The 12,565-nt window shown below is 47.8% G+C and overlaps 1 protein-coding gene across 1 annotated transcript in view; it reads left to right on the forward strand.

Annotated features, from left to right (window-relative positions):
- The first annotated feature begins 4,126 nt into the window (after positions 1 to 4,126).
- Positions 4,127 to 12,565, forward strand: part of AHRR (aryl hydrocarbon receptor repressor) — a 46,013-nt gene continuing 37,574 nt past the window's right edge. Inside the window, exons 1-2 of the mRNA XM_083407704.1 lie at positions 4,127 to 4,334; positions 12,372 to 12,437. Of these exons, the coding sequence (XP_083263830.1) occupies positions 12,376 to 12,437 (62 nt within the window). The 5' untranslated portion in view covers positions 4,127 to 4,334; positions 12,372 to 12,375. The remainder of the gene's footprint in view (positions 4,335 to 12,371; positions 12,438 to 12,565) is intronic.

The raw sequence follows: 12,565 nt of genomic DNA on the forward strand, positions 1-12,565 counted from the left end.
AATTGATAGCTCTTAATTTGTTTTAAACCTTTTATCACCTATAAATCTCCATTGGGGACATGCCGTTTCAGGGGCGAAAACAAAACTGAACCTTACCGGTGTGGCAAAAGAATGCATATAGAAAGGAACAGACACAAGTTCCTGAAAGCAGATTAATAGAATTCAATATGGCAAAAACAACATTGAATTCCTCATTGACTGATGTTGTCATGGTCATGCAGACTGTTGGACTGACAGAATGAGATGTGTATTAAAAGAGCTTAGATCAGACATAAGGGTAAAGGTACCCCTGACCGTTAGGTCCAGTCGTGGCCGACTCTGGGGTTGCGGCGCTCATCTCGCTTTACTGGCCAAGGGAGCCGGCGTACAGCTTCCGGGTCATGTGGCCAGCATGACTAAGCCACTTCTGGTGAACCAGAGCAGCGGACGGAAATGCCGTTTACCTTCCCGCCGGAGCGCTACCTATTTATCTACTTGCACCTTGACGTGCTTTCAAACTGTGAGGTTGGCAGGAGCAGGAACCGAGCAACGGGAGTTCACCCCATCGTGGGGATTCGAACTTCCAACCTTCTGATCAGCAAGTCCTAGGCTCTGTGGTTTAACCCACAGCGCCACCCGCGTCCCTGATCAGACATACATCACACTAAAGAACGCACAGGACCTGTGGATAAATATATGGACCCTCTTCTGCTGGAAGAAGAGAAGGTAAAGGCAAAAGGGACAGCTTTGGATGGTGGGTTGTAGTGGACATCCTTACAAAGGATCCTGCTGTGATGCCAGAAGAAATGAATGGATTTATGATCAGATATAAATCCAGGGACAACTGGCAGAGATGGAATTGAGAGACGAGGGGCTTCATGCGTAGGTTGAAAAGAACATACAAGAAGGTTTAGAAGCAGAGGTTGGATGGCCATCTGTCATGGATGATTTAGCTTGAGGTTCCAGCATATCATGGGGCTGGACTCGGTCCCTTCCAACTTCTATGATTCTACGCTGAACAACTTCGTACAACTGATCTCAACATGGCTCCTGAGTGAGGTTTCAGTTCTCTGCTGGCGTTTCCCCCAGAGCTTGCTTCCCTCAGCATGCACAAACTCACGGGCCACTTCATTTCCTGCTGTCACTTAAGGTTCCTCACTGGGAATTTTTTTCTCCCCCCCCCCCTTCCTTTTTCAGTCATGGTTGGAGACCTGCCCCTGCCATCCGGAAGCAGGTGGGCAGAAAGAGGACTTTATCAGGCTTGTTTAGCTCTCTCTGATGGAGCTCTCTTGGAGCAGGGAAGTTCACTGATGAGCACTGCAACTGTTAATCAACTTTCAGCTCTGTCCTTCACTGCCCCAAATCCTTTCATTCTTTAACTGAGTGGTGTGCCCCTTCCACGGGAGGTCCAGAAGATGGCAACATGAGAACAGGGCCTTTTCTGCGGTAGCTCCCTGCTTATGGAATACTCTCCCTAGGGAGGCCTGCTCTCATTATATTTCTTTTGGGGCCTGGCAAAAGCTCCTCTATAACCAGGTCTTTGTGCTTTAACCAGTGCTTTCTTTTTCGGGGGGGGGGACGCAGACCCCTAAACATTTTTTTAATCTATGTTTGGCCTCATTGAGGAACAGTATTTCAATATGAGTAGGAAAATGAGAGTACCCCCAAACATTTTTTTTAGGGGGGGAAAGCACTGGCTTTAACTATCTGTGGCCTTTTAGAAGTGGGCAGGATGTTGTTAAAGTATTTCCACCTGCTTTGTTCTTAGTGTATCTAAGTTGGTTGGTTGCAAGTTGCTTTGTATTGCCTTAAAGGTAAAGGTAAAGGTACCCCTGCACGTACGGGCCAGTCTTGACAGACTCTAGGGTTGTGCGCTCATCTCACTCTAGAGGCCGGGAGCCAGCGCTGTCCGCAGACACTTCTGGGTCATGCGGCCAGCGTGATGAAGCTGCTCTGGCGAACCAGCACCAGAGCAGCACACGGAAACGCCGTTTACCTTCCCGCTAGTAAGCGGTCCCTATTTATCTACTTGCACTTTGATGTGCTTTCGAACTGCTAGGTTGGCAGGCGCTGGGACCGAGCAACGGGAGCGCACCCCGCTGCGGGGATTCAAACAACCGACCTTTTGATCGGCAAGCCCTAGGCGCTGAGAGTTTTACCCACATCGCCACCCGCGTCCCTTGTATTGCCTTAGGAAAGATAAAATAAGGTTGTTGGTGGCATCCATCTGTCTACAGAGACAATGGAGTGCACCTTTGGGGGTGAAGTCAAATAGCAGGCGAATCACAGCACCAGCTGTGGCTGCAGACTGCTACTTCCTGCATTGTTTTTGCTGCCTTAGCAGCACTGAAGCGACCTTCCTGGGACACAAGTGTGGGCAGTGTGTATGGAGGTCCTGGGCTGCCCTGGACTTTGGCACCAGCTTGGCTGCAGGAGTTGTCAGAAGGAGGTAGACAAGGCGCCGTCCAACCTAATTTAATAAATAATACCGTTAAGGGCCCTGGGGCCCTCACAGTTTCCCAAGGTTGCCAAGTTGCTAATGCCAGGCCTGGATTTCTAAAGGGTACATGGAGAGCTGAGCTGAACCCTTCCCTGCCTCGCTGCCCCAGTGCTCTGTACCTGAAGCGGTTGCCTCACCAGCCCAACCACACTTCCAATATCAGAGCCAGATTGAGAGAAATAATAATAATAATATATTATTTATACCCTGCCAATCTGGCCAGGTTTCCCCAGCCACTCTGGGTGGCTTCCAACAAAGTATTAAAATACAGTAGTCTGTTAGACATTAAAAGCTTCCCTAAAGAGGGCTGCCTTCAGATGTCTTCTAAAAGTCTGGTAGTTGTTCTTCTCTTTGACATCTGGTGGGAGGGCGTTCCACAGGGCGGGCGCCACTACCAAGAAGGCCCTCTGCCTGGTTCCCTGTAACTTGGCTTCTCGCAGCAAGGGAACTGCCAGAAGGCCCTCGGCGCTGGACCTCAGTGTCCGGGCAGAACGATGGAGGTGGAGACCTCCAGGAGACCAGGGAGAAAAGGGGATGTGGTCACAGAAGGTGAGGTTTAGGAGTGGGGCGATTCATCTTCTGTTATATAAATTATTCCCTCTGCTGTGTTATGCTCAAGCAACCCTGCAGCAAGAAAGTGGTCCTTAGCGTTGATGCTAACATAGAATCATAGAATCATAGAGTTGGAAGAGACCACAAGGGCCATCGAGTCCAACCCCCTGCCAAGTAGGAAACACCATCAGAGCACTCCTGACATATGGTTGTCAAGCCTCTGCTTAAAGACCTCCAAAGAAGGAGACTCCACCACACTCCTTGGCAGCAAATTCCACTGTCGAACAGCTCTTACTGTCAGGAAGTTCTTCCTAATGTTTAGGTGGAATCTTCTTTCTTGTAGTTTGGATCCATTGCTCCGTGTCCGCTTCTCTGGAGCAGCAGAAAACAACCTTTCTCCCTCCTCTAGGTGACATCCTTTTATATATTTGAACATGGCTATCTTATCACCCCTTAACCTCCTCTTCTCCAGGCTAAACATGCCCAGCTCCCTTAGCCGTTCCTCATAAGGCATCGTTTCCAAGCCTTTGACCATTTTGGTTGCCCTCCTCTGGACACGTTCCAGTTTGTCAGTGTCCTTCTTGAACTGTGGTGCCCAGAACTGGACACAGTACTCCAGGTGAGGTCTGACCAGAGCAGAATACAGTGGCACTATTACTTCCCTTGATCTAGATGCTATTCATGCTACCATAGACCTGCACAATCAATCAATCCATCAAGTTAGTGATAAAATATTTCGAATGAATAAAATCGATTCCAAAATAAGTGCCTGCATGATTAGAGCCCTTTCCATGGCTGTGTGTATGGCGGAATAAAGAGTGCCCGTTGCTCTGGCTTAGGGCGGGCAGTTTCGCTTGCAGGCAGAAAGATCCCGCTTCACCTCCTCCAGGGAAAAGGGCCCGGGAATGTTCCCCGCCTGAAATCCCGGGAAGCCGCTGCGGGTCTTGCTCTCGCCTCCTGGTCGGACCAGTCCCGCGGCCGGAGCTCTGCCTGGGCAGCAAGCAACGGCCTCGGCGCGCGCCTAGCGCTTCCCAGCGCCCCGGGCGGCGCAGTCCGGCTCTTGCGCGCCCTCCGATGCCGCCTGCGCGTCGCAGCAGCGGGAGGGACGACAACATCGCGTGCGAAGCAGCCGCTCTGATCGCAGGGAGGCTCCGCTCGCCCGCACGCTCTTGCGCGCCGGCCCCGCCAGGCGCGGCTCCAGCAGGGGAAGAAGCGGCGGCGAAAGCTCCGGCTCCAGCCTGGGCTTCCCAGTCCCGGGGAGCGCGCGGAGGCGAGACGGGCATCGCCGGGGCGGCCAAGTGCGGTGAGTCTCGAAGCAGCTCGGAGGGCTCGGGGTTTTGCAAAGGGGACGAGGAATTCCCTGCGCAATATTCCCAAGGGTGCAAGAGGCCGGCTCTCCCTTCAGTTGCTGGCTTTACAACAGCTTTGCAACCCCCCCGCAGATTTGCTAACCAGGAGCGGTTTTTGTTTTTGGGAAGCCTGCTTTCTTGGACAGGTGTCTCTGGACGAAAGAAAGCAAACGCGGGCTTTCGCAGCTCAGCGGGCAGGATTGGGCTCAATGGGCGCTTCGCCCTCCACCCATTGCTGTTTGCTGAGAAGAGCGCCTGTCTCCCTGTTGCTGAATGGACAACTTTTCCCAAGAGTTATTTCTGCGCACTTACTACCTGGGAGTAAGTTCCTCCGATCTTAGTAGGACTGGTGAACCTTTAGTAGGGTATAGAGTGGATGGTGCAGCAACTTTGCCCACCATAATTCTGCTGTAGTGATGGCAGACGGGTAGAAGTGGCGGAGGACTCCTTTCTGCGCCGTTCTCCGAGGTGCAGGATCCGTCCTGCGTCTCTTATCCGGCAACCCGATCTGCTACTAAGCAGGATATGAGTTGCAGTAGAGTTCACCCTTCAAAACCCCTTGTCTCCCCCAACAAACTAAAAATATTTGTTAACTGGAATTTCAAATTATAAAATAGGACTTATTTCCCGGTCTTATTTTAAATCGGCTCGTTTCTGGGTAAACATGGATAGTGCGAGACACAGTTGTAATATTTGTTTCGAAACATATTTATATTGGTGAAGTTTATACTTATTTGGAACCTGCTTTTAATGCTAGTTTGGGAACACGTAGTGTAAGAGAGACTCTGAGAATATACAAAGTGCCTTTCTTTCCCCACTGACACATCTGAGCTTTGGAATAAGGCTTCTAAACTGCAAAACATCTCTCATTTTATAAATTAATAGTTGGCAGCTATGATTGCCTTTTTTACTGCATCTTTTACTCTCCTCATTGTGTGCTCTCTCTTTCGCTCTACTCTAGTGAGTATGTAAAAACCCTTGCAGATTATTATTCGGGGTCATGGCCCGAAAAGATTGAGAGAAGAGAAAATGTCTTTATAGGGTGCTCCCTGCTATTTGCACAACTTTATTTAAAAAATGGTGCAATAGCCGGAGTAGGTGACTTTCAAGAGGGGGGTGTACACTAGTAAAAGGTTGTTAGTGCAAATAAAGAGGGTTGCATTCTGATTCTAAGTTTCTTCTGCTTCAAAATAAGACTAAACTATTTATGTGGAACTCAGAACGCTAGCCAGGTAAATGTTCTCCATATTTACTCAGAAGTAAATTCCACAGTATCTGAGCCAGGGGCGAAACCACCTGGGTCACAGACCCAGTTTAGCACCCCCCATGCACACAGGCTGGGAGCCTCAATGGCCCCCTCTGGAAGCTTCTCGCAGGGCAAAAAGCCTGGATACAACCCCCCCCTCCCCACGCGGCCATAGCCATGGCTCTGCCTGAGCACAGAGATGCAGTTATATTTACATAATCCAGTTAAGTTTTGCTTGTTTATTTGTTTGTTTACATCGGGGTCAGCAAACGTTTTCAGCCGGGGGCCGGTCCACTGTCCCTCTGACCTTGTGGGGAGCCGGACTATGTTTTGAAGGAAAAAATGAACGAATACCTATGCCCCACCAATAACTCAGAGATGCATTTTAAATAAAAGGACACATTCTACTCATGGGAAAACATGCTGATTCCTGGACCGTCCGTGGGGCGGAATGAGAAGGCGATTGGGCCGGATCCAGCCCCCGGGTCTTAGTTTGCCTACCCATGGTTTACACTGTCCCCATCCAGTGTCAGCTCTTGGCCAATAGAGGCGGTGCTGGTCTCCTCCCACCCCTGTTCCCAGTGTAGAAAATTAACACACACACACACACACACACACACACACAACCCGTTCCTGATGTAGATTCCCTTCTTTCCTGGTGGGGAGGCATTTGGTGGTTTGCCTCAGGTATCAAAATGTCTTGGGCTGGTCCTGGTTATCAAAGCATGAAACGCCCATAGTGGATATAGGCAATTCTACCATGGAGGCCCCAGGAGCTTTCAGTGGCAGCTTGGAATCTAGAGCACCCCAGATTGTGTCCCTTTGGGTGGGGGGTTACCCACTCCAGAACAGTCTACCTACTTCCTGGACCCCAGGGCTACAGCCCACAAATGCTCTCCATCCTATGAGAATTTAGCCTTCATTTAGAACCACACAGAGGAGTTCCTCAAGTTTGCTGACTTCCACGGGTCTGGAACAGATTCCTTAAATACTTTACTAATAAATTAATTTAAAATAATTTTAGTTATAATTCCATATGAGTGCTTTGATTAGCAGACAGAATTAAATTAAATCCAAGTACACTTAACTGTGAGTCAGGCTCTTAGATGACTGATGAACCTTTTAAACTGCTAGCTAAGTGAACTTATATACTTCAGTGGGCTAATTTTAAGATAACTTTGAAACTGTGTAAGATTTTTCTTGAGTAAATAGTGTAGGCCTTTTGAAAATTGCCTTAAACATTTCTTCTAATGAGATGGACACAACTAAGTTTGCAGCAGTGCCATTCACACTCATCCTACAGAAAATTCCAATTGAAATATGGTTAAAATAAAGTCACCAAATTAATATTGTCGGTGAAAGTAGTCCATCATCTTTTTCTGTGGTTTCCAAACTTCTAATCTTCAGGAGTCCTAATTACATTGACTTTGTGCCTGGAACCCCTCAGCATTGTAAAAATTCTGTGGTGTGATGTAGACAGTCACTTTTTTACTATATGACCTTCTTATTGATAGTTCTGGTCTGTTTCTGGGGAGGTTAGACAATGGTGCTTCTACTGCGTGTTACCCCACACTGCCCTGATGGTGTCCTTATCACAAAATACCTGATCTTTGGGGAAAGTAGGTCTGTTGCGCATCAACCTTATTTGTGGATCCTAAAGTTCTCAGGACACGGGTGGTGCTGTGGTCTAAAACACAGAGCCTAGGGCTTGCCAATCAGAAGGTCGGTGGTTTCAAATCCTGGCGACGGGGTGAGCTCCCATTGTTTGGTCCCAGCTCCTGCCAACCTAGCAGTTCAAAAGCACGTCAGAGTGCAAGTAGATAAATAGGTACCGCTCTGGCGGGAAGGTAAACTACATTTCCATGCGCTGCTCTGGTTCGCTAGAAGTGGCTTAGTCATGCTGGCCACATGACCCGGAAGCTGTCTGTGGACAAACGCCGGCTCCCTCGGCCTATAGAGTGAGATGAGCGCGCAACCCCAGAGTCATCTGCGACTGGACCTAACGGTCAGGGGTCCCTTTACCTTTTAAAGTTGTCAGTATGTTATTGAATCCCACCCAAAAAGGAATGGCAGTTCAGGCATTCTGTTTGTGTGTGATGCAAAGGCAGGTCTGCTTTTAGACAGGAAATACAGAAAGCTTATAGTGGATTAGAACTTTGGTCCATCTTGCTGACCTGGGACCTTCTTCCCCTGGAAAGAGCATCTCCCACATTCCTCTGGGGCTGCGCCTTCAGAGAGGAAGTTCAGGCAAACTGTTTTTCAGACAAGTTACTGATACGGCATTTTTGCTGGGCTTCTTCATTTTACTGTCCTTTTACTGTTCTTACAAGTGATGTCATTGTGTGATTATGTTTATTCGGTGGCTTTCGGCACCAGGATTGCAGTTGCATAAATCTTCCAGAGAAAAGAGGAAATACTTGCACTTAAAAATGAGAATAGGGATTAATTTTTGAGTTACATTTTTGCGCACACTGTTCCATATTTATATGGATTTGGATGTGTGAGTGCATTTCTTATCCGAAGTGCCGCACCTGCTTTCTAGCATGTTTCTGGACAAACAAAAACACACACACTCAAAAATGAAATACTGTATTGGAATGGCTGCTCAAAAAATATATGCTTACAAAAATATAATGTGTTTAAAATATAACTTAAGTTTTGTGCTTGATCGAGTGTGCACAATATAAAAAATGCTAAAATACAAAAACAATATAATTTTAAATTGTGATGCCATGTCATTCCTCCTCACCCAACACTTCTTGATGGTGTGGCATAGTTAGGCTGTTTTCACAACCATTATGCTTAAAGAGGCTTTCACATTTCCTGAATCTATAATTTCTTGGGGCCGTAGTGGATAGCTTGATGACCCAGTGTGCAGCTCCTGAAATACTTCATGGCAATTCACGCCTTGTCACTGTCAAGGATGACAAGCTAAGGTAATTTGCCCTGGGAAATTTTCAGTTAGCATCAGAAATTTTTCTGGTGTCTTGGACAGTGATCTAATTTAGCATGTTTATTTTACTTGTTTTTAGCCAACAAAGCTAAACACTTCAAAACTTGCTTAATATTTATTTGTGATTTGCATCCATTCATCATTCCTAATGAAATGAACAGTTTCCTATGGAAAAATGAAGCACTGGAAAATTTCCCGCATGGCTGGAACCTATTTTCTCGCACTAAATTTCTTGACTATTAAGATCTTCCTCCGAGGTGCTGCCTCAGTGCTGCCCCCACCCTCAGTTGTCTCCCCGGGGTAGGCTCATCTGGTATTGAACATGGATTATTTCTGGTGTTAAATTATCTTATTTCACCCACGCCACCTAAAACAGCTGCTTGGAGTTTCCTTACAAGATTACGAACCTTGATTACGGTATATTAGATTTTGAGATCCTGGAGTTCCAAGAGGCTGATTGGTTAAGAAATTTGCCCTCCAGCTCATGGGGGGGGGGGTGTCAAAGAAGATGATGGGCTGGAGTGAGAATCCTCCTTCACAGGATTTTCACTGCACGTAAAAACAGGGTGCCTAAATAGGACTTGTATCTCTATATGCTCCTATTTCTTGCTTTTATTTGATTTAGAATGCTTTTAGTGTTGCTTTTTAAAAACAGTAGGTAGGGGGCCTCTGCTCCCAACCCCACCCCTTGGAACAGCTTCATTTTTATAGTTTCCAGAGTTTCTGGATTTCCTCCTTGTCCTGCAAGGCTACCCATACTTACCAGGAAATGATTCCCACTAAATTCAGCAGGGCTTGTTTCTGGTTTTATGTTAAAAGAATGTGAAGTGGGGGTGCCTAGCATGATGTGTTATTATCAAGTCACATGAGACTCTTAATCTCACGGGTTCAAGTCCCATGTTGGGCAAAAGATTCCTGCATTGCGGGGGCTGGACTAGATGACCCTTGTGCTCCCTTCCAACTCTACATTTCTATGACTGGTACTTCTCAGAGAGAATAACAGAAGCTGAAGGTCAAGTGTTGAACAGACATTTAAGGAGTTTGATTTGGCATAAAGAAATAAACTGGGAAGACATAATGGACCATAGAAGTCTGATATAAATTAAAAAACAAGTTAAGCCCAGGATTGACCTCGACTCGCTATATCCATCCCATGCTTTCAGCCTCTGTAATTTCCACTAGGATTTTACATACACAGTCTCAAAAAAACACACCAACCGGCGCTGTTTTAATATCTTTGGATGTTCTGGATTTAGTGGAATAAATCCTATTTCCACTGGTATCAGCCCAGAAGTCCTTAATTACAATGGTCAGGTAGCAACCCAACAGCATCCCCTCACAGCTTGGCTGTTGCTGAACCCCCGGGCGGAGGAAGGGGGGCAGTGGGGGCGGACCTCCCCGGGTGTCTTCACTGAAGGGGGTGACTCCCAAGCCTACCCTAAGCCGTTGGGGGAAGGGGGAGATGCGCCGCTTTGCCGGCGGCATTGACCCCTTCCCCCTTCGTTTTGACAGAGCGTGTTCTCCTTCATGGGGAGCACATGTTGTGGTGGGGTCTAACAGGACACCCCCTCTTGGTTACTGGGCGGGGCCATTTGTATGGCCATGACTGTGACTGGGCCAATTTGGGTTGTGGGGAGATTTTGATGTTACCATTTAGCGGGTTGGCCCGAAGGTTATATATTCCTGGCACGCAGCTTTTTTCAGTCTCTTTTGCTGTGTGCATCGGATCGCCCGCCCACCCTCCCTAATTTAGGGCTGTTGTGCTTGACCTTGCTATGCTTGTCATGGGGTCATCTGCTTTGGGGGCAGGGGCCTGGCAGGAATTTTGTCCATTTGGCAGATTGGCTGGTGCCATTTGCTTTTTGCCTACTGCGTAGCAAATCATCACAACTTGTAAGGTTACGGTTAGGCATTGGTTAAAATTTGGTTGGTGGAGGGGATGTGGTTGGCTGTGCCTGCCCCTCCAGTGCTGCTGCTGCAGCAAGGGAATTCCATTAAAGGAATCCAGGGGTTTGCCATACATCTGTCCGTATCCCCAGCAAGGGGCTTGGGCCGCACAAGCCCCTGGGAGCATGTGGGGAGGGGTGACGGTATGGTGCCCAGCCCCATTCTCTCCCCAATATTGTTTCCCCTTACTGGCTTTCGCTGGAATCCAGAAGTCAGTTCTGTCCCCGTGCGGGGTCAGATAGTCGCAACCAATGCCTAAGCAAACACTCACATTATGTATTTTAATAAAGTTGTGGCCAAAATTATGCCAAAAACCTTAAACGAAAATTCTGTGTGAATTGTGACTTATTTAGGGGGTGGCTTGGGGATCTCGACACACCACTGGGGGAGGCTTGGGAGCTCCATGCACCCGAGCGGCTATGCCGCACCTGGGAGGGCACCCTCTGTGTCCTGCGCACCCGCCCTGGGCAGCATGGGCATATGTTCCGCCGCTGGCCAAACCAGGAAGCCCCTGCAGCATCATCTGTCCAGTGATGCTGTACCTCAGTGGCTCTGAAGTCCCAGTCTCAAAACAAAGAGAGCTTCTTCCACATTCTGGGGAGGGGTGCAGCTTATCTTGGAGGCAGCAGACGATGGTTGTACATCCATAGGAGGAGGAGGTACTTTCCGGTACTTTCGGGTTTTGGCGCGTCCGTAACCCGAAAAAACGCAACCTGAAGCTTCTGTACCTGAAGGTATGACTGTACAGTCATAAAGTAAAAGTAAAGGTACCCCTGCCCGTACGGGCCAGTCTTGACAGACTCTAGGGTTGTGCGCCCATCTCACTCAAGAGGCCGGGGGCCAGCGCTGTCCGGAGACACTTCCGGGTCACGTGGCCAGCGTGACATTGCTGCTCTGGCGAGCCAGAGCCGCACACGGAACGCTGTTTACCTTCCCGCTAGTAAGTGGTCCCTATTTATCTACTTGCACCCGGGAGTGCTTTCGAACTGCTAGGTTGGCAGGCGCTGGGACCGAACAACGGGAGCGCACCCCGCCACGGGGATTCGAACCGCCGACCTTTCGATCGGCAAGCCCTAGGCGCTGAGGCTTTAACCCACAGCGCCACCCGCGTCCCCTGTACAGTCATACCTCGGGATAAATATGCTTCAGAATAAGTATTTTCGGGTTGTGCCCCGTAGCGACCAGGAAGTAACTGTGCGCATGCACAGACGGTCAAAATGACATCATGTGCATGTGCAGAAGCGGCGAAACGCGCCCTGTGTAGATGCGCAGTCGCATCTTACGTTCTATTCAGGATGCGAACGGGGCTCTGGAACGGATCCCGTTCGCATCCCGAGGTACCACTGTATACCTAATAAAAATGAAAACAACAACCCAATAGCACCCCCAAAAACAAAAACACGTTTTGAAATGTGATTGACCCAGTCTGACCCAATTTTCCTCCCAACAGCTTCCTGCTCTCTGGGTGTCTCCTTTTTAAAACCATTTTTAACTTACCAAACGTGTGGTCTCTTTCTATGCTAGGAGAAGAGAGGAACTTTGAAAGTAACGCACGGAAATATAGGCTGTTAGACCTTTAATAGAATTTTCTCAGAGTTTGGGTGATACCGTGTGCAAAACTTTATGCTTTATAAAAAAATCCATTCTATACAGGATCAATTATATATATATATATATATATATATATATATATATATATATATATATGTTATATGCAGTATTGATTAGGAAATCAGCTAACACCAGTTAGCAACTTAATGAGCAATTTTCTTTATAATTGCATATCTTAGGAAGAGCATTGCTTTAACTGAATGTAAAAGGATATGTTTTCATCTTCCATCCTAGGACAATGATTCCTCCAGGAGAATGCCTGTATGCTGGGAGGAAAAGACGGAAACCCATCCAGAAACAGTTAAGTATTTATCCCATCCAGTCAATTTATTCTATTTTATTCTTCTCACAAATAAGCCTTTGACATAAGACTTACCTTTATTGTTTTTGGGGGACAGGAGGCGGGCAGGTGTGGAGGACTCCCTGGT

This window comes from Podarcis tiliguerta (assembly GCF_965153285.1).
Source record: "Podarcis tiliguerta genome assembly, chromosome: 13".
Lineage (NCBI taxonomy): Eukaryota > Metazoa > Chordata > Lepidosauria > Squamata > Lacertidae > Podarcis > Podarcis tiliguerta.